A 23,349-nucleotide genomic window follows, 5' to 3' on the forward strand; every position below is an offset into this window, starting at 1 on the left:
GAAAATGTTGTATGAACATAGGTCTGCAAATGCTTCATTAGGGAGGTATGGGTATATTGAAAGGAACTTTAATTCTGCAAAACTGATGTGCACAACATGAGCATATACACAATACAACTGGCCCGTAATGTGATTTTCTTGCAAACAATGCACAGGCACATGCAATGTTTAAGCTATGCAACCTACCATGTTTTATTGTCATGTGATGTACGTAGTACAATCACCCGTTGTTTGCGCAGTTGTGCTGTGTAAGCCGCATACTTTTTTGTGTACCGGCGATGGATTGGTTAGCTGTGTAGTGTGTGGTGTTCATTGTGTTCGTACAACTGCTGCTAACAATGCCACGTGTCTACAGTAATGAGGAATACGCAAATATGATCTATGTTTATGACTTCTGCGACGGTAGTGCTACCACTGCGAGAGAAGAATACTACAGGCACTTTCCGACTCGGTGACTACCTGATCGCAGGATGTTTACCAAAGTGTTTATCACTTTGTGTGCAACGGGCTCTCTCCCAAGAAGACATTTTTCGTCCAAGCATGCACGTCAACAAAGTTTGCAAGAACAGCAAGAAATTATCGCAAGTGTTGAGCGAAGTCCCGGTACGAGCATACGAAGAATGTCCCTGTGTTGAATGTCCCACAGACACGTGTATGGGAAACATTACATGTGGAAAACCTGTATCCATGTCACATACATCGTGTCAAAATCTCCACGTTGGCGACAATGCCCAATGATTTCAATTGTCACTGGGTAATTGAGAATAGTCATTTGCTTCCATGCATAGTATTCACTGATGAAGCCCAGTTTTCGTGACATGGTATAAACAACAGACACAATAATCATGTATGGTCACAGGAAAATACACACGCTTCAGTGGATAGCAGTTTCCAAGTTCGTTTTGCCATAAATGTTTGGTGCCACATGATCGGGAACCTTTTGATAGGTCCATTTATTATCAATCAGTGAATGACGGGAGAGGGGTACCCACATTTTTTGGAAAATTAATTTTTGAAACTATTGGAAGATGTTCTTTTAGCCAAGCGAACTGGAATGTACTTTCAACATGATGGTACCCCTCCATGTTACCTTCCATGTGAGGGACCATCTCAACTGCTCCTACCCTAATCGCTGCATTGGCCGTGGCGGTGCTATTAACTGGCCTCCAAGATTACGTGACCTTACACTTTTAGATTTCTGTTTATGGGTTGGATGAAATCAGAGATGCGCAAAGTGAAGGTAAATACACAAGATAAACTGCTTTGTTGCATCATTGGACGCTGCTGAACTGATTAGGAACCAACCACAGGCAATTGAACAAGCAACGTAACATGATATCACTAGAGCACAAAAGTGCATTGATGTTCATGGTGGGATATTCGAACCTGTTCTGTGAACTGTACAACATCTGTATGATAAGTGTTAAAGCCGTCTGTAAAAGACATGGTACGCCTTTTTCAACTGAATACATGTAACATGCATGTTGTAATGCATTATGTTCTAAATGAAAAGTAAATAAACATTATGTAAAAATGTGTAACAGAACTGTATTTCTCTGTAACGGTGTTTTCAAGAAAATTACATTACGGTCCAGTTGTATTGCATATACGTTCACCTTGTGCATATCAATTTTGCAGAATTAAAGTTCCTTTCAATACCCATACCTCCCTAAAGAAGCATTTGCTGACCTATGTTCATATAACATTTTTTGTTCAGAATTACTTATACTTTCACTGTGTAAAATATTGACCTTTCCTCCCCAAACACCCTGAATATAAATGGAAATGTCCTGACTGACTGACTGACTGACTGACTCAGTGTTGCTCAGCCTAAACTACTAAAGACAGGAACATAAAATTTGGAGAGAGTGTTGATCTTATACTGTAGGCATTGTTTAAGAAGGTTTTTTCCCCTTCTCCTTTAATTCCATCCATAAGGGGATGAAAAGTTTTTTGAAATTGCTTAGGTAATTTTGCAGCTATAACTACAACAATTGGTATTTGGTTTCTCTGTCAGAAATAAAGAACTATATTTTGAAGAATTTTTGGAAATTTAGGTTATATGGGGGTGAAATAGTCAGTGACAGTTTTTTTAAAAAGTTGAACATTATTAAAGAATTTTCAGAGATGCATCTGTGAAAATTGGTATTGTACTTTTCAGTTGGAAATAAAAAAGAAGTACATTCTTCAGTGTCCTTAGAAACTCAACCCCTAAGAGGGTGAAATACGGGATGAAATTTTTTATGAAAACATTTCACTATGACAGCATTTTTAAAGCTAAATCCAAACAAATGTGTGTTTGGCTTCTCAGTTAGAAATAAAGAACATATATGTTCCATTATTTTTGGAAATTCAATCCCTTAGGTGGTAAAATATGGGATAAAGTTTTTAAGGAAATATTTCATTATGAAAGAATTTTTGAAACTAAATCTGAAAATCTGTATTTCACTTCTTGGTTAGAAATTAAAAAAAGTGTTTCAGTGTTCTAGAATGAGATTTTCACTCTGCAGCAGTGTGTGCGCTGATGTGAAACTTTCTGGCAGATTAAAACTGTGTGCCGGACCGAGACTCGAACTCAGGACATTTGCCTTTCACATGCAGTGTTTTGGCATTTTTTGGGAATTCAGCCCCTAAGGGGGTGAACAAAGGGATGAAAAATTTTGTAGAAACATTTCCTTGTATTAAAATATTCTTAAATCTAAATCTATGAAAATTTGTATTTGACTTCTAAAGAAATATTTGTTCAGGGATGAAACATTCGTTGGAAATATAACCACAAGAACTCAAAAGGCAGGATTAACTAAGACCTCTGACTCCAGCTACCAGAATTGCTTTTTGCTCAGAAGTACATTTGGAAAAGACTGTGCTTCTTTGGCCTTAATTAGTGTGGAAAGTTTAGATGTTGCAGTTTGTAAACAACATAGTAATTTGATTAAAGAAAAACAAAAATCTTTTCAGACCCCACAGTCTACGCAAGGGAAGTAGTGGGTGCTAAGCTATTTTTGCACACACACAAATTATCTGGAGCACAAGATGAGCAGCAATCTGTGGTTGTTTACTGGTGATGCTGTGGTGCACAGGAAGGTACCATAGTTGAGTGACTGTAGGAGAGTACAAGATGACTTACAAGGGGACACTCCATACTGTAAATCATGGATTTTGATGCGCTTCAAATATGTTATAGAGGTACTTACCCTGAGTACCTGGGTATCCGGTTTTTTAGCGATGGGCCTTGGTTTTTGAGAAAATCGATTTTGAAGTTCATTGCGGGATTTGTATATCTGTAATTACTTGTGTTCCAAGCAAGACAGCGTAGCGCAGCGGTAAAGGTTCATGGCTACCACACTGGAGCAACTAGATTTGTTAATGATAGGTTCGATAAACACTCAAGTATTGAGGAGATGCCTCGGAAACACAAATGGGGAATCCCCGGAGGGAGGGCAATGTTCCTTTCAAGGGATGATATGGGAAAAATTAGAGAACTGGTATTTGAAGCTGACTGAAAAACAGTTCTTCTGCCATCAATGTACATCTTGTGTGTGTACAATGAAGGTAAGAGAAATTAGGGCTTATATGAAGGCATATAGGCAGTCCGTTTTTACCTCACTCTGTTTGCAAATGGAACAGGAAAAGAAGTGACTAATGGTGGTACAAGGTACCCTCTGTGACACGCTATACCATTGCTTGTGGAGTATGTATGAATGTAAGTGTTGATGACGTCTACCAAATGTCTTGTGGTTAAACATATTCTTGTACTGGAACATGCATAATAACTTGCTTTGAAAAATGCTATCTTTTCTGTGTATTTTGACTAACTTTGGCATATTAATTCATGTTATATGGTTCGTGTGTATCAACCTCCACTATTTGAGCCAAGAGTACATAGTAACTGTGACTTTATTTTCTTTTCTGCTCATACTCTGGCTGGTTGGGAAGAGGGAGGGAGCAGGACTCTCATTCACCCTATTGTATATGTGATGGCCATAAAGGAAAAGCAACTTTCTTACTCAAAATTTGAAATGTTGGAGCTATTAATAAGTTAGCCAATACATTATTCTTGCAATCTGTTGATCTAATTTAAATGAAGTTTTCAGTATACATATTAAATTTTCATTTACTCTACCTGCCATAAAGAATAATTTCAACATTTCCAATTACTTTTAATTATTTATGTGTAATTACTGTGAAAGTTCTATTATAAAATTCGGTAACATGCTATCTTGTAGTTGATATTATCTATGAAGTGATCTTGTAACATATTAGTTTATTATTTGAGGAACAACTGATTTCTCAAGTTTGGATAGTAAACTTTTCTGTGGCAGCGACAGCAGCAGCCTCCCCAGCAGTTGGCAGCCATACACTGGTTCATGGTATGGCTGCACCTGTCCAGGCTGCTACCAGTCCACTGGCTGCTGTTCCAGGCACTCCCACTGTAGTTCCACAGCAGCAACAGCAAGTTGTGCAGCAACAGCAGCAACTAACACAGCCACAGACAGCAAACATTCCAGGCTCTGTCCCCATGGTGTCATCTCCACAGCAGCAACCACAGCAGCCACAGCAGCAGCAACAGCAGCAGCAACAACAACAGCCACCACAACAGCAACAACAACCAATACCAACACCACAACCTCAGCCACCAGTTGTTGCCACTGCTGCTCCCGTTGCTGCTTCATCTGCAATTGTGGCTTCACAGACCTTCTTTGCTAGCACTGACAGCCTCTCTTCTGCAGCTGACACTCTTGCTTCCACATTAGGTATGATATAATACTGCTAAATTAAGCATCGTGGCTAGATATTAAAAAAATACTAGAAGTTGGTATATGTCCAAATACATGTTGAGCATGTGTCCCAAAAGTACAGAGTGTACATAAAGTTGGGAACACTTTCAGTTATTTATTCCACAAGAAGTAAACATTGTACAGATGTCATACATATTGCATTTTGAAGAGAAACTTTGAAATTTTTTTTTACAAGCTTTCAATGTGCAAACCATGAGTGACACGGCAGACGTCAATACAGTAATCGAATTCTTGCCATACCCATCCCAGCATGGCATCGTCGACTGTGACAGTCACTTCCCGTATTCTCTACCAAAGCTCTGCTACATCACGTGGTAGAGGTGGTACATACATCAGAACTTTAATGTGTCCCCACAGATAAAAGTCGCACGGAGTGAGATCTGGTGATCGGGGAGGCCATTTCATGAAACAGCTGTCCCCCTTCTGTAGCACGACCAATCCATCGATGCGGCAGCACCGTGTTCAGGTACCCACGAACTTCACGAAGAAAATGGGGTGGAGCCCCATCTTGCTAAAAGATGAACAGAGAGTCCGATTGCATTTGAGGCATCAGCCATTGCTGCAACATGTCCAAGTAGGAATATCCAGTGACAGTGTTCTCGGCAAAGAAGAAAGGCCCGTACAGTTTTCGACGTGACAAGGCACAAAAAACAATTACCTTTGTGGAATCGCACTCAAATTCAATGCATTCATGTGGATGCTTTGTACCCCAGCTTTGACAATTATGCCTGTTCACTTTCCCATTAATGTGAAAAGTGGCTTTGTCACTAAAAATTGAGTGATCAACAATACCATCCACATCCCACCTAAACTCACCATGTTTGCGACTGGCGCTGACTATCGGCAAATTACCAAACTATTCTGTGGCGGTAAGCATGAAAAAAAAAACTTTCAAGGTTTCTCTTCAAAATGACATGTATGATATCTGTACACTGTTTGCAATAAATAATTGAAAGTGTTCCCTGACTTTATGTACACCCTGTAATGGTCAATTGGTGGAAAAGTGTGACTGTCTGTAGGGATCAGACTGCACTTGAGAAATAGTGTATATGGAAAAGCACAAGTAGTTGCATATAGTTTTTGTTGTTTTCTTATGTGGCATAAAGTTAAGGCAGCTGTGAAGATAAGCTGTCCTGCCACTTGTGCGTTCTGGCCAGTGACAGGATTTTTCAACATAAAAGAGCATAATTCATATGAATATCACCAAAAACTGTGTGGATTTATAAATCTTAATCAGTGAGCAGACGTAAAACAAGACAGTGTCATGTAATTAGGAGTGGCAGTACAGTTGTGTACAATGGTGAGAGCAGTGTCACGCTTATCATGTAGGGTTTTAATAACGAAGTACTGAACAATCGTAGCTTTATACTAAGCTGACTTGTTTTATAAGTTCCTCTGGTGTTCTGGGACAACATTACAACAAATTTTCATAAACTGTGTGCAAGATGAGTGCAAAAAAAGTGTACAAATATGCACAAAACACCAGAACTTAACTTCTTCATGTGCTTCCTTGAACTGATACTGAAAGGCTGGAGGTATTTTACCAAGAATGTAGAGTATAAATAACTTAGATGTCGTGACATACACTTCCAAAATGGAAACACATGATGCTAAACTTCTGTTCTTGTCTGATAAAATCTCAGGCAATGGTATTCTACCAGGTTTTTGTGTTAAAGTGTGTCAGTAAGGGTGAGAATGAAAAGTGGTGTCAGAGAAAAAATGAACAGAAAGTGTATGTGTGCAGATTGTGTAAGGAATTTATGATGTTAAATTTTGTAATAATGTTTAGCTAATTTGCTGTTACTTTGCTCTGTACTTCTAGTCATGTAATGATGGATATCTTGACCTCATTGGAAAATGTAAGACAATGTAACTAAAATGAAATACAGCTGGTCTGACCTAGAAATCATCAAAGTAATCAGAAAGATTGGATACCAGTGGCTGTAAAGAGCACTAAACAGAGTTTGGAAAGAAAGTGTGACACTTAATGATTGAAAGCAAGCAATAATCATTCCATTATTAAAAATGGTGACAGAAATTTGTGTATCATGATGTAGCTCTGTTATTCTGTGGACTAAAAATCTATTAGTCCCTCCTTCAGAATAAAATATGTAATAAAATAATATATACTTGAGAAAGAGCAACATGGTTTTAGACCTCGGAGATAAACTACTGGTCTCAATTTTGTCACAAGTGTTAGAAGGAAAGTAAAACACTCTTAACTGTTTTTCTGAACATAGAAAAAGACTATGATATTGTACCTTGCAGGAACGTATACAAATAACTGGTGTGCAAAGTAATTATTACATCACCACACAAGTGAGGGAATTACATTTTGAAACGGAGCTGCATGTGGGTCCGGAATGGGAAGTCAGGAAAGTTTGAAACAAAGTGTTCAGCTCAACAAAGAAATCGCTCCTCTTCATCATCATAATGTTGTGGTCTTGAGTCCTGAGACTGGTTTGATGCAGCTCTCCATGCTACCCTATCCTGTGCAAGCTTCTTCATCTCCCAGTACTTACTGCAACCCACATCCTTCTGAATCTGCTTAGTGTATTCATCTCTTGGTCTCCCTCCACGATTTTTACCCTCCACGCTGCCCTCCAATACTAAATTTGTGATCCCTTGATGCCTCAGAACATGTCCTACTAACTGGTCTCTTCTTTTTGTCAAGTTGTGCCACATACTCCTCTTCTCCCCAATTCTATTCAATACTTCATCATTAGTTATGTGATCTACCCATCTAATCTTCAGCATTCTTCTGTAGCATCACATTTCTAAAGCTTCTATTCTCTTCTTGTCCAAACTATTTATCGTCCACGTTTCACTTCCATACATGGCTACACTCCATACAAATACTTTCAGAAATGACTTCCTGACACTTATATCTATACTTGATATTAACACATTTCTCTTCTTCAGAAACGCTTTCCTTGCCATTGCCAGTCTACATTTTATATCCTCTCTACTTCGACCATCATCAGTTATTTTGCTCCCCAAATAGCAAAACTCCTTTACTACTTTAAGTGTCTCATTTCCTAATCTAATTCCCTCAGCATCACCCGACTTAATTCGACTACATTCCATGATCCTCGTTTTGCTTTTGTTGATGTTCATTTTATATCCTCCTTTCAAGACACTGTCCATTCCGTTCAACTGCTCTTCCAAGTCCTTTGCTGTCTCTGATAGAATTACAATGCCATCGGCGAACCTCAAAGTTTGTATTTCTTCTCCATGGATTTTAATTCCTAATCTGAATTTTTCTTTTGTTTCCTTTACTGCTTGCTCAATATACAGATTGAATAACATCGGGGAGAGGCTACAACTCTGTCTCACTCCCTTCCCAACCACTGCTTCCCTTTCATGCCCCTCGACTCTTATAACTGCCATCTGGTTTCTGTACAAATTGTCAATAGCCTTTCACTCCCTGTATTTTACCCCTGCCACCTTCAGAATTTGAAAGAGAGTATTCCAGTCAACATTGTCAAAAGCTTTCTCTAAGTCTACAAATGCTAGAAATGTAGGTTTGCTTTCCTTAATCTTTCTTCTAAAATAAGTCGTAAGGTCAGTATTGCCTCACGTGTTCCAATATTTCTACGGAATCCAAACTGATCTTCCCCGAGGTCGGCTTCTACCAGTTTTTCCATTCGTTTGTAAAGAATTCGCATTAGTATTTTGCAGCTGTGACTTATTAAACTGATAGTTCGGTAATTTTCACATGTGTCAACACCTGCTTTCTTTGGGATTGGAATTATTATATTCTTCTTGAAGTCTGTACATCTTGCCCACCAGATGGTAGAGTTTTGTCAGGACTGGCTCTCCCAAGGCCATCAGTAGTTCTAATGGAATGTTGTCTACTCCCGGGGCCTTGTTTCGACTCAGGTCTTTCAGTGCTCTGTCAAATTCTTCACGCAGTATCATATCTCCCATTTCATCTTCATCTACATCCTCTTCCATTTCCATAATATTGTCCTCAAGTACATTGCCCTTGTATAGACCCTCTATATACTCCTTCCACCTTTCTGCTTTCCCTTCTTTGCTTAGAACTGGGTTTCTATCGGAGCTCTTGATATTCATACAAGTGGTTCTCTTTTCTCCAAAGGTCTCTCTAATTTTCCTGTAGGCAGTATCTATCTTACCCCTAGTGAGATAAGCCTCTACATCCTTACATTTGTCCTCTAGCCATCCCTGCTTAGCCATTTTACACTTCCTGTCGATCTCATTTTTGAGACGTCTTTATTCCTTTTTGCCTGCTTCGTTTACTGCACTTTTGTATTTTCTCCTTTTGTCAATTAAGTTAAATATTTCTTCTGTTACCTAAGGATTTCTACTAGCCCTCGTCTTTTTACCTACTTGATCCTCTGCTGCCTTCACTACTTCATCCCTCAGAGCTACCCATTCTTCTTCTACTGTACTTCTTTCCACCATTCCTGTCAATTGTTCCCTTATGCTCTCCCTGAAACTCTGTACAACCTCTGGTTCTTTCAGTTTATCCAGGTCCCATCTCCTTAAATTCCCACCTTTTTACAGTTTCTTCAGTTTTAATCTACAGTTCATAACCAATAGATTGTGGTCAGAGTCCACATCTGCCCCTGGAAATGTCTTACAATTTGAAACCTGGTTTCTAAATCTCTGTCTTACCATTATATAGTCTATCTGATACCTTCTAGTTTCTCCAGGATTCTTCCATGTATACAACCTTCTTTCATGATTCTTGAACCAAGTGTTAGCTATGATTAAGTTATGCTCTGTGCAAAACTCTACCAGGTGGCTTCCTCTTTCATTTCTTAGCCCCAATCCATATTCACCTACTATGTTTCCTTCTCTCCCTTTTCCTACTGCCGAATTCCAGTCACCCATGACTATTAAATTTTCGTCTCCCTTCACTACCTGAATAATTTCTTTTATCTCATCATTTCAATTTCTTCGTCATCTGCATAACTAGTTGGCATATAAACTTGTACTACTGTAGTGGGCATGGGCTTCGTGTCTATCTTGGCCACTATAATACGTTCACTACGCCGTTTGTAGTAGCCTACCCGCACTCCTATTTTTTTATTCATTATTAAACCTACTCCTGCATTACCCCTATTTGATTTTGTATTTATAACCCTGTATTCACCTGAACAGAAGTCTTGTTCCTCCTGCCAACGAACTTCACTAATTCCCACTATATCTAACTTTAACCTATCCATTTCCCTTTTTAAATTTTCTAATGCACCTGCCCGATTAAGGGATCTGACATTCCACGCTTCGATCAGTAGAACGCCAGTTTTCTTTTTCCTGATAACGACGTCCTCCTGAGTAGTCCCCGCCCGGAGATCCGAATGGGGGACTATTTTACCTCCGGAATATTTTACCCAAGAGGACGCCATCATCATTTATCTGTACAGTAAAGCTGCATGCCCTCGGGAAAAATTACGGCCGTAGTTTCCCCTTGCTTTCAGCCGTTCGCAGTACCAGTACAGCAAGGCCGTTTTGGTTAATGTTGCAAGGCCAGTTCAGTCAATCATTCAGACTGTTGCCCCTGCAACTACTGAAAAGGCTGCTGTGCCCCTCTTCAGGAACCACACGTTGGTCTGGCCTCTCAACAGAAACCCCTTCATTGTGGTTGCACCTACGGTACAGCCATCTGTATCGCTGAGGCACGCAAGCCTCCCCACCAACGGCAAGGTCCATGGTTCATGGGGAAGGATCATAATAGATGAAGTTTTAAAAGCAGTCAAAAGAAATGGCTCAGTGTGTAATTCCTTGGTTTTTGCCAATGATATAAAGGTTTGGGATGAGAGGAATGGAAATAAAAACCATACTAGAGTTTTGGCATAAAGAATTCATGAACATGGGTCTTAAAATCAGTAAAACTAACACACTTTGCTTAGTGTCTATTAGAAATTCTCCAACATGCCGCCAAAGAATTGGAGATCTATGGATGGACATGGTGCGCAACTTCCAGTACTTTGATGGAACACTAACCCAGTACTGTAAGTTGCCTGCCATTCTGCAAAGTGATGACTATTGTAGCTCTCAACACAGTAAAACATGACACAATGTTAAACAGTCATGTTTGGAACTGCACAAGTACAGTGCAAAATGTTCACAAGTGTAATACACAGATAGCAATGGGCAGACCAACAGCATAACCGAGTTAATAGCAAACCCAAGTATCAAAGCACAGTACTAGAATGACAATTAACATTATGAGCGATGAAATGTCTTTTTGAGCTGCTGTGTAGGCTTTTAATAAGAGCAGTAATCCGAAGAATTAGCGATGTTGCTAGGAGGACAACAACGATTGAATCTTGGCTGTACACTTGTGCCATCATCTGTGGTGCTTCTCCTGGCAGTTGGCTCATTAATGTACCTCTGGATTGATGGATGAGACACAGTATGGTGCCCCATTCTGAGATCCTCGTCAGCTGGAGGTTAACATGGTGTGGCTTGGTGTATATGTCCTGCAGACACAGAGGTGGAGTGCAGCAGTGGTCCAGCAGTGGCTGGATGAGGCAGTGGCATCTGTGGCTGGATAATGCAGGCCAAAATATGTAGTAAACCAGTGGGTTATCACAGTCTTTCCCCCTTGCAGAAGAAGGGTACCATCCAGCGACATGCACCCACACACTGCACAGAATGTCAGTGGACACCTGCCAGGTATATCCATGTCATGTGGACTGGCGCAGTAGGGTGAAAAGCTTCCCTTTTGCCAGTGCAGGTGTGTAATGCTGGAAGCAGCCCGAGCAGTGGATGTCCCCATCAAGGACTGTGTGGTGGGTGGGCATAAGCCAGTGGAGCCTGCATGGGTGCTATGTCCATTTCAGGCTCAACAGTAGTGGTGGTTGCATGTGGTTTCAGTCAGCAGCACTCTCAGTTGTGGATCTAGTGGCTTCATCAGACAGGTGTCAAATGACAAATCAGGCTTCAGGAAGAGGCACTCTGGCTGGTAGTTGTGTTACAGGATTGTGATGAGTCTTCAGCTGGGAGCTGAGTGCAGGTTTTAGTGGAGGCTGGGAAACAAGTTCAGAGCCAGGAAAGAAGATCACTGGCTGGGGTTCCATTGAAACAATTGGAGAATCAGAATAGGGTGAAGTAGGGGCTGTGTCCAGTGGAGGTGTCTGTTAGCTGACCTGCGGAGGCAGATTCCTTTCACCTGTGTCAGTGTCCAGTGCCATTCCACTGGGTCCCAGCAAGCATGGTGGAGGTTGTGCTCCAGGTACTGGAATGAGGAGGTGCAGCAGGATATGTGGGTGGCAGCCTTGTAACAGCTCCGCCAGACACTTGTCTTCTAACCATGTTGCCCTTTAAGAAGAGAGAAAAATGTCAAACCATCTTCTGCTTGAAACTTTTTGATGTTTTTTTAAAAATGTGCAGATTAGCCAGTTCACTTCACTCATCAACTGAGGGTGAAGCGGCAAATATTTTATGTGGTAGACACTGTACTGATGACAAAAATCATCAAATATGTCAGCCCAGAATTTGTGCTGCTGTTCATTATAATTGTGCATGGGAGGCCTTCAGTTGCAAAGATTTTTGTGGGTGCCTTTATTGTAGCTTCCGTTTTAGTCAAGCGGCTTTTTATCATGTATGGGAATCTTGATCGTCTGCGACAGTGAGCTAGTTGTCATCTAAAAAGAGCCTCCAAAATCCAGGTGGATTCATTCCTAGGGCTCCTTGGACATGGGCCAGGGTGATAAAGATGTCGAGGCACAGCTTGGTGTGTCACACTTTGTTTGCATTGTTGAATTAAGTGCCTGGCCAGTAAACATATCTCCATGCGAGCAATTTTGTGCATTATACACCCCAGTGACCATGAGGAAAGCTGTAGCACGTTGGACCAAAGGCCTTTGGGAATCACTACCCACAGCAAGTTGTGGTCTTTAGTTAGCAAAACCATGCAATCCATTAGAATGAGCTAGTGGTGGAGTGCAAAGAAATGTTGTATTGGGCGGGACTTCTTTCCGGAGGATCAGTCTAGCTATCCCTCGTATGGTGAACTGACACAACTGTTGTATAATCAGGTCGACGCCTATGGTGTCAGCTATGTTAGGAGCTGGGCATAGGGAAATGATAAACTGCTTGCTCAACCGCATCCTACTGAAAACATGGTATCTCTTAGTGGTCAAAAGTTGAATTAAGTCACATAGGCGAGCAGGAGAGAGAGTTGACGCTAGCATGCTATCCTGCATTCCTGAAATGACTCGTAATTACATCAGCTTAAGAAAGGGTCCAGTGCTGGAGACAGTGTGCAGTTCTATCCAGTAGCCGTGTTGCCAGACCAAACAGAGATATCAGTGACTTGACATCCTTGATGAGATGAAATTTGATGCCATATAAGATGACTTGAAAGTTTTGGAGGGTGAAGATAATGTCCAGTGCTTCTTTCTCAACTTGGAAATACTTCTTTTGTGTCAAATTGAGAGATTCTGAAGTGAAAGGCTATTCGCTGCTCACAGCAGTCTGGGTTCCTGTGCACTAGTATGTTCAAATCCATTGCTCTGAAGCACCAGTAGCCATGATGAGCTGCTGCTTCCCTGGGTGAAACATAGCCAGACATGGAGGTTTGAGATGTCTACTCGACTCTGTTGACAAGGTAAATTGTATACTTTTTCTGAGATTTGTCAATGGGAAATGCAATTTTTGTCATTGCCAGAATAAACTTGTTTTAATAAACTAGGTTAGCAAGAAATTATTTAAATTGTTTTTGATGCAGTCCCCAACAATGTCTTTCCTTCTCACCCTGTATGGTAAGACTCACCTGACCTGCAGTTCTGAATGACTTTCCCAGAATCTACCCCTTTTCCTAGACCTCTCCAGTCTTTTTCTTCCCCCTTCTTCCTTCCTCTTCAACCCATCTGCCTGAAGGTGGAGCCACTTGCCCCGAAAGCTTGCCAATCACAACAGTCGTTTATATGCGTGTTCTGCCACCACTTGGTGAGTAGATTTTTTAATCTATCCAATTAAATAATTTGAATATAATAGAGGGAAAAATTCCATGTGGGAAAAATATATATAAAAACAACGATGCTGTGACTTACCAAACGGGAACGTACTGGTAGATAGACACAATAAAAAACACACAAACACACACACAAATTTCAAGCTTTCGCAATCCAAGGTTGCTTCATCAGGAAAGAGGGAAGGAGAGGGAAAGACGAAAGGATGTCGGTTTTAAGGGAGAGGGTAAGGAGTCATTCCAATCCCGGGAGCGGAAAGACTTACCTTAGAGGGAAAAAAGGACAGGTATACTCTCTCGCGCGCGCGCGCGCACACACACACATATCCATCCACACACATACAGACACAGGCAGACATGTGTAAATGCCAAATTAAATAATTTTATCAATAATTGATTGTTTTTGTTGTTACATCTTCAGTGCAAATTATTTGTACCTTGTAGGCCCATATCCTAATAGCACAATATTTTCTGTGAAGTAACACGTTCTGTGATGATTGCTTCAATAGATATCTTCACATTCACTGCATACAATAATTTTTAAATTTCCAAAAGAGCATATCTTGCAACCTTACCAGTTAACTTTAGCAGTTGCCAATCCATTGTACAGTAAATTTAAAAATTATTGTATGCATTAAAAGTGAAGATATCTGTTGGAAATAATCATCACAGTGCATGTTACACCTCATAGAAAATGTTATGCCATTATAATAATGGTGTACAAGGTTGGAATAATTTGCACTGCAGATAGTCACACTGTTACCAAAATCGATGTGTAAAATAATGGATTTCAATATTTATGACCGATGCTGTCATTTATCCAAAATATGTTTGCAATAATACGGTTGTCGGTCACACAGTTCCCAATGGAATTCGACATTTTGAAGGAAGCATGGTGTAAGAAAAATCTTGTTGCCTCTCCTTGTAAAAATCAGGTATGGTTATTGCTTAATACGAAAGAATTTTGACGATGCTAAAAATGAAATGGTTTCATGGTTTTTGTAGAAGTTATGAACAAAATAAAATTAAAAAAAAATGTTTTTCTTGTCAAGAAGACAAGCAGATAAATATGATTAGTTACATATAAAGAACCACAGGGTGTGTGTTGCAAGATTTAAAAATAATAATAGAAAGAAGCCAATGGATTGGAAATTAAATGGACATGACCCTAAAGTCAAGAAGCATATCTAACAGATCTTTCATGTACTATTTTCATCTGGTCTAAGACATTACACTTCATTCCATATTTGTAACTAGTTCTTTATCTCTTTTTACAGCTGTTGCTCCCTTGTCTCTACATTCAGTACTTCTGTTCTGTTCTGTGTCAGTTTATTTAATTTCCGAATGTTCAGTGCATGGTGTTTACATTGTGAAAAATAACTGTCTTGACTACATGACTTTATGGGACATATTCTGCAATGTATGGTCCTTTTTTCAGACCTGTGGGATAGTGTTCAATTTTTTAAAAACACGTCCTGTCGTAAAATATTGTTTGTTTCATTTCGGGTATAATTTTCCAGTCACTTTATACTGTGGAATCATTTTTTTCTTTTAGTCTGAGTTAAGCACAATTTTTCTCCATTTTCTATGGTCGATACTTGATCACATTTTTGTATAGTGTTTCAGAATTTCAAACAAACTTCTCCTTGGGTTTTCTCTTCCTCTGTCACTCTTTACATCTTGGCAAGACAGTGATTTTTAGTGTCCCAGTGAGTAACAGTGCTCTGAAAAATGATTATCCAGACTGGGTCAGAAAATGGTTACTGTAATGATGTACATATAACGAACATAGAATTTCTTGCAAAAGAGACATAACTGTTAACAGCAAACTGATATGCTGCATCTGTTCAGATCGAGTATTGTGAAGCTTGAAGAGCAAAAAAGGACATTACCACTCAAGGTGTGGTATTGCTTTAGTACTAGATGTTGTCGTAAAAGATGATCATATAAACTTTGTTCATTACTTACTTAAAAGTAGACAATTTTTTAGTCGCAACACTACTTGACACTGCAAGAACTTGAGCATTCGTGTTTTATGACTAATAAAGTAGTGCAAGATGTCTCATATGCCATACATATTTGAAACCATGGCAGTACTGGAAGAAGATAACAGCGCAGAATAATTTGTGCCAATGTTGCTGCAAGGGACATAATATTTTCTCTGCATATGTTGTTTAAAATTGCCATGACAAATTATTCTCAGAAACGTACAGGTGTGCAAATCAGAGTAAATTTACTGTGCACTAAAATATTTTGGTAAATTAACCACCTCTTCTTAAATAGTATAATAAATTTATAATAAAAAAGGTGATTGAGCTGTAACCACTCATTGTTCTTTTTATTATTGATCACTGTCCATGTCAAAGTCTGTTTGCTACCTTTAAGCTACATATTGGTTTCTAGTGCCATTTTCCGTGTGTCTTTTAAAAAGGACATGGACATAACATTCAGAATGTGATTATGTTCAAAGAGAAAGAGTCCCCCTCCCCCTTACATATGTTAGGCATGTAGACAAGAAGCTGATTTTTAAAAGGTAAACATTTCTAAGACTTCAAATTATGTTTTCTAATGAATGTGTTCTTGTTGGTTCCATAAGGTTTTACATTGTGGATATTAATTTGCTTCATCTTCTCCTGTTACAGTTCCTACTTCATTTGCTGATTTTTTAAAAAAAGTATATAGCTTATCATTTAATTGTTATAGGAGCTAGTCAGCAAAGTCCAGCAGCTTCAATTTCACCAAGTGTACAGCAAAATGGCTTTAATGCAGCAGCACTGAGAGGTACTTCACCTACACAACAGCCATTTACTGCTGCTCAAGGCACTTGGACAGGAAATAATACTCTAACTTACACACAGAGTATGCAGCCACCTGATCCCAGGACTCACCATCCCAGCTTCTGTAAGTTTTTCGTTGTATCACTTCTTTGATTCAAGAACACGTTGCTTGCTAACTCGTTACATTTGTTAGAACTGCTACTATTCAACAGCTGTGGAAAATATTTTAACAAGAGTTTTTGTTTTTTTTATTTTATTTTTTAAATATACATATTAGCTTTCAAATTTTTTATAGTATACCTTTTTGTATTTACAACGTGTTTTAAGTGACGTTTGTTGTTCCTATCATGTGCTTGTTGTTGCTTTATTTGTAAACATTTTTTCTGAAGTTTCAAATAAAAGTATGTTACTATGGTGTTCTTTCCTCAGAGAAGCTAGTACCATTGAAATAAAAATAGTTTCATCTTATAACATCACATCTGCACATTCGTTTCCTGCAATGATCATGAGTTCAGATTTCTCCTCCACAGTTTTTCTGTGTGTGTGTGTGTGTGTGTGTGTGTGTGTGTGTGTGTGTGTTGTATGCAGCAGCTGCCTCACTTCCCAGTTCTGATTCGTTACCCTGCCATCTTAAATTATGGTATGTGATAAAATTTTTAAATGCTCAGAACATAGAGTGCTTAGGATTCATTATTTACTTCCTCGTTTTGTGGGCCAGATCTCAGTAATAAGCAGTTGGTGATGGCAATTCTGGGAAGAACATCAAAATGTCCATCATGAAGAGCATTATGGGCAAATTACCCTTATCAGTGTTGACCTTGTGTAGCATGTTTGATATCACCTTATGGAGAACCATTGCTTCACTATAAGAAAAACCCATTAGCCAAAATTTGAGTCAGAAGAGACATACTGCACTTTGCCTTTAGTGGATACTGTAAATACCGTACGTATTTTATTTCTGGTTCTGTTGTTTTATTTTACCAGCAGATGTCAATTCTGTAACACTTCGAGGCCTACATAAGCATAACAGTGTTAGTCGGTTTAATAATATGCTACTATTTTATTTGTTTGCACATGAAGTTGGTCCTGTAAACAGTTATAATAAAGATTTTGTTACAGTTTGCCCTGGCCGTAAGATTGCTAGATGTCATAACAGTATAAAGTACAAGTACACTGGACTTTTATTTGTTTGAGGAAGCAAGTTCAGTGCCTGTCCCACACACTCCAGCAAATGCAACTCACACACACATGACCACAGTCTCTGGTTGCTGAGGCTTCAGGAGCCAGAGACTGCTGTGGTCATGTATGTGTGAGTTGCATTTGCAGGAGTGTGTGTGTGTGTGTGTGTGTGTGTGTGTGTGTGTGTGTGTGGTGTGTGTGTGGTCTATTTTCGATGAAGGCTCTATTGGCTCACTTTCTAACAGTCTTTTTGACTTGTGTATCAGCAACTCATCATCTCCACCATATGGTGAACTAGCAACTGTCTTAATATATTATTTATTTCATATTAAATATGTAAGCAAGAAAAAGTTTAGAAAATTGAAATTATGCTTAATGTTTGTTGGAAATTGCTAAGTGTTCTCATTACAAAACACTGGATGAATCTGGTTTCAGTAATTTGTTCTCCATTTTGAGGAAAAGCAAGTTTTTCACTCATCAAAATGTTTATGATGTCATATTGTCATATCTCCTTAACTATGTGTCATATTTGTATAGTGATATAATGTTCAGTGATATATGTAGATACTGTCTGCAAAGTGTATTGTGAATAGAGTTAGTACTAAAGAAGTAGTAAAGCAAAATGTCATGCCTGATGTTGAATTTTTACTGTATGCTGTTTTAAGAAAAAGCTAGCGTTTTCACATATCTAAATGTTTATGATGTTGTATGTCCTGAACTGTTAGTAATATAACGTGCAGGTTCAGTCAGTGGTAATGTGTGGATACTGTCTGCAAACTGCGTTACAAATAGAGTTGGTAGTAAGGAAGTAATAAATTAAAATGTCCTTTCTAATGCTGAAGTTTTACTGTAAGAACAACAACATAAAGCGATAAAACATTTTCGTTTCTTCGTTTTGTGGGTGTGTTAGTGAAAAGAGAGTCATAAAGGTTTGAAATTGTGTGTAAAGTTTGTTGGAAGTCACTAATTGCTCTCTTTCTCAAATCTGGATGAATAAATTCCATCAGTTATGTTACCTCACACCATTTCTGACTATAGCACTTGCCTTACTGTGTTAAACTTTTAACATAAGATCATCCCTCTTAATGAGTAGTTTGACAGGATTTAATTATGTGAAGTATTGAAAAACGAATATTTTTTTGGCCCCTGGATTTAAATAGCAACCTGCAACTAGATAGCAATCTGCAACTGGTACCAGGTGTCCCTTCTAAGAGTATTCAGCACATTTTCTCTGATGTTTCAGCAGATATTTGCAATTCCCTTTCTGCATTGTGTAGCTGTAGTCATCCCAAACAAATACTGCTCATCACGTACTTCATGAGATGCTGAGTGTCGATGAAAAGCATCGGAGTGCTTACTGTAACAAACAAAATAATTTTTAAAGCAGAACTTTACATGCCCATTCAATAGAACAGTCCCATGGTGGGCTAGTGGGTTATTTGTTTTGTCAATATACATTAACAAGAACAGTAAGAGAGAAAGAATAACCAGTGTTCCATCAGTGGCTGAAATTGTGTGTAAAGTTTGTTGGAAGTCACTGATTGCTCTCTTTCTCAAATCTTCATGAATAAAGTCAATCAGTTATGTTACCTCACACTGTTTCTGACTATAACACTTATCTTACTGTGTTAAACTTTTAACAGAAGATCATCCCTCTTAATGAGTAGTTTATGACAGGATTTAATTATGTGAAGTATTGAAAAACGAATATTTTTTTGGCCCCTGGATTTAAATAGCAACCTGCAACTAGATAGCAATCTGCAACTGGTACCAGGTGTCCCTTCTAAGAGTATTCAGCACATTTTCTCTGATGATTCAGAAGATATTTGCAATTTCCTTTCTGCATTGTGTAGCTGGAGTCATCCCGAGCAAATACTGCTCATCATGTCCTTCATGAGACAACAAGTGTCGATGGAAAGCATCAGCTTGCTTCTCGTAACAAACAAAATAATTTTTAAAGCAGAACTTTACATGCCCATTCAATAGGACAGTCCCAAAGTAGGCTAGTGTTTTTTTCAGTAAATATTAACGGGAACAGTAAGAGAGAAAGAATAACCAATGTTCCAGCAGTGAATTAGCAGCGCTGCTGCATTGCAGTGGCAGTCAGGTCCAAGGATGGTGCTCTCACTCCTGGGAGTACTGTTTATTCTTCATGTTTTACTTTCCTTGTTACTGCATATCAGTAAAACAAATATCACACTAGACTAATTTGGGAGAGCTTTATTGAATGAGAATGTAAAATTCTACTGTAAAAATAATTTTGCTTGTAAACCACTTTCCATCGATGCTGGGTGTCACATGAAAGATGTGATGACCAGTATCTTTTGGGGTTGAATACAGCTACGTATTGACAAAACGAAACTGCAAATAGCTGCCAAAACACCAGAGAAATTTCATCTTATGACTCTTAGGAGAGAACCTTGTGTGTTGAAATATATGCTAGCCAAGTGAACTAAATATATTGATTATGTAAATGTTCCTTCACAACCTTACAAATTAGCTGCTAAAATGATATAAGCTCATCCATATAAATGACTAGATCTGATTGATAACATTTAAACTTAATTTAATTCGTCTTCTAAAAAACAGACTATGAACATATTTTCACAGTAAATGAAATGTTTTTGCAGTTGCAAATATGGACAGCCATCAGCTGTACAAGGGATCGATGGCAGTGGAAACTTGTGCCAGACAGGGACTCGAACCGGTATTTCCAGCTTTACATGAGTAGTCACCCTAACTGCTTTGACTATCCCTGTACGACTCAAGGCCACATCCAAACTTCCCCATGTCGTCCATCAAACATCATAACCTGTACTCGTACACAAATTATGTAATTTCCATACAGGGGAGGATGTTTTAACTGTAAGTCACTGCTTGGTATCAGCAGGTAAATAAGATATGGCAGAGCCTGTGTTGTTAAGAAGAACAATGCCATGTTCCTTCAAACATGCATGCAGATCTGAAGGAACATTCCTTCATTCTTCTTAACAACACAGGCCCTGCATAACATATTTCCTCAGTATCCACATAGAACTAATAATGGTTGCACATTACTTGGACTGAAGATAAAATCACTCATTATCAACTGCTTTTTGGCATTTATTATTGTGTTAAAGTCTCTTCCAGACTTCTGTCTGCTTTGTGGTCTATCCTTTCTGAACTTGTTCTCTTTTGTCATCCATCCACTTCCATTAGGTTGTTATTTCAGTATTTTCTTATCTCTTTGAGTTTACGAAGAACAGGTGACCAGTACTTACCATGTTGAGGCAAACTTCCAGTACTGCCAATACATACATTTAAAAGCAAAATACTAATTCGTACTTTAAGAACTATTAGTTTCATCCTCAGGGAGGAAAGTGGTAACAATACCCTATGGTTTTAAGCTTTCCCTTCTAGGCACACTAAATGCTTGTAACATAAGCTCAGTTCGATTTGCCAGAAGTAATCCAGGTCGTTTATTAATTTTCTGTTTATTTATTTTTTCTGCTTATACAGTTGTCATCTTCAACACGTGTAAATGCAAAACCTCCGGAAGTGCTTTTATGACCGCATTGTTAATTTGTACTATTTTATTTTTGATGTGTTTTTGTATGTTATTTTTCTTTTATTGTAATTTATTTTCAGGCTTATTTTCAAACTGGCTCTATTAAGTTCTTCATTTAGTTTTTAAGTTTATATTCACAAGAGGCTAAGTAAAATGTCTTGAGCAGTGTGAAGGTAGTTCAGGTATATTTCCAATAACTCATATTCCTTCTTTCTTTTCCTTGTTTAGTGATCTGAGAATTTCCTTTAGGGCTGCTGGGAATAGTTACAATGATAGGAATATCCATGCTTGACACTTTTTTTTCCCCCCATGTCTGAATTTCTCTTCATCATTATGAAGTCTAATGGAAGCTGTAATATTGATGTTCACATTCTTTAGCACACTTCAGCTGTTGAATCAATGCCTTGTTTCTCCAGGGCTGTTAATAAGGGCTTTTTATTTAATTTAGTCAAAAGCTTTCTCAGATACTATAAATCTCAAGAAGAGTGATAGTCTGTACTTGTTACTCGATTGTGTAATTCCATTGAGGACTCGTCAATGGTCTGTTGTTCTGCACGTGCTTCTAAGTCTATAAAGAATGTTAACTACAGAAAAGAGGTCATTTATTCAGTGAAAAGTTGTGTTTTCATGCTGTAGCTAATCAAGTCTGTGAATTTACAGGTAAAATTCTCAGCTTATATTTTACTTCCAAAATAATAAAAAAGAACAACTTCCACGATCTAACAGTACCACTTGAATTATTATTCAATTATGCAGTAAGCAGTGACCTGATTCTCTCACAGCAATACTTTTAACACACCAAAGGGGTAGGCGTAAACATCACTCAAGTATGGCTAACTACTACAAAAAAAAAAAAAAGAGGTCATTTTCATTCTTTGAATTTAGAATTAAAAGCTGCTTGAGTATTAATTTATTTAACACTCACCATCTGCACTACTGCAATCGAGTAGAGCTTGAACAGTGTCTACTTCAAGTTCACAAAGGTCTCTGTTGGTGTGTCTCACAACATATACACTCAGTGAGCCTACACAAAACAAGTGTAATGAAATAAATGATTCAGATATTTAAATCAATACTACTGATAGCCTTGGGAGAGCCAGACCTGACAAAACTCTACTATCTGGTGAGCAAGACATATGAGACAGGCAAAATACCCTCAGACTTCAAGAAGAATAATAATTCCAATCTCAAAGAAAGCAGGTGTTGACGGATGTGAAAATTACCGAACTGTCAGTTTAATAATTCTTTAGAGACAGATGGAAAAACTGGTAGAAGCTGACCTCAGGGAAGATCAATTTGGATCCCGTAGAAATATTGCAACACATGAGGCAATACTGACCCTACAAGTTATCTTAGAAGATGGATTCAGGAAAGGCAAACCTATGTTTGTAGGATTTGTAGACTTAGAGAAAGCTTTTGACAATGTTGACTGGAATACTTTTTCAAATCCTGAAGGTCGCAGGGGTAAAATACAGGGAGCGAAAGGCTATTTACAATTTGTACAGAAACCATATGGCAGTTGTAAGAGTCAAGGGGCATGAAAGGGAAGCAGTGGTTGGGAAGGGAGCGAGACAGCGTTGTAGCCTATCCTCGATGTTATTCAGTCTGTACAATTCAGCAAGGAATAAAGGAAACAAAAGAAAAATTCGAAGTAGGAATTAAAATCCATGGAGAAGAAATAAAAACTTTGCGGTTTGTCGATAATATTGTAATTCTTTCAGAGACAGCAAAGGATCTGGAAGAGCAGTTGAACGGAATCGACAGTGTCTGTAAAATCATCAATTAGAATTGAAGTGTCATCTGCAAAAATAGTAAATTTACTCTTTGTATCAGAACAAAGTGGGAGATCATTAATGAAGATGAGAAACAGCAGTAGAGCCAAAACAGAGCCTTGTGGCACACCACAACTTACTGTGCCCCACTCAGATGAGGCAGGTTCCGTGAATGTGCCATTCAGCATTACAGTCTGCTTTTGGTCCTTTAGGTATGACTTAAGCCACGAACCAGTGGTACCACCCAAACCATAATGTTCTGCTTTTTTCAAAAAGAAAATGTATGTAATCACTAAACTTGCAAGTGTTTTTTAAATAGTATAATTAA

General features: G+C 38.6%; 1 protein-coding gene across 3 annotated transcripts in view; it reads left to right on the forward strand.

Moving 5' to 3' along the window:
- LOC126481087 (mothers against decapentaplegic homolog 4) overlaps positions 1 to 23,349 on the forward strand; it is a 167,435-nt gene that overhangs the window by 64,255 nt on the left and 79,831 nt on the right. For all 3 annotated transcript variants that reach the window (XM_050104589.1, XM_050104588.1, XM_050104590.1), the window contains 2 exons: positions 4,323 to 4,754; positions 16,450 to 16,647. In XM_050104589.1, the coding sequence (XP_049960546.1) occupies positions 4,323 to 4,754; positions 16,450 to 16,647 (630 nt within the window). The remainder of the gene's footprint in view (positions 1 to 4,322; positions 4,755 to 16,449; positions 16,648 to 23,349) is intronic.

This window comes from Schistocerca serialis, chromosome 5 (assembly GCF_023864345.2).
Source record: "Schistocerca serialis cubense isolate TAMUIC-IGC-003099 chromosome 5, iqSchSeri2.2, whole genome shotgun sequence".
Classification (NCBI taxonomy): Eukaryota; Metazoa; Arthropoda; class Insecta; order Orthoptera; family Acrididae; genus Schistocerca; species Schistocerca serialis.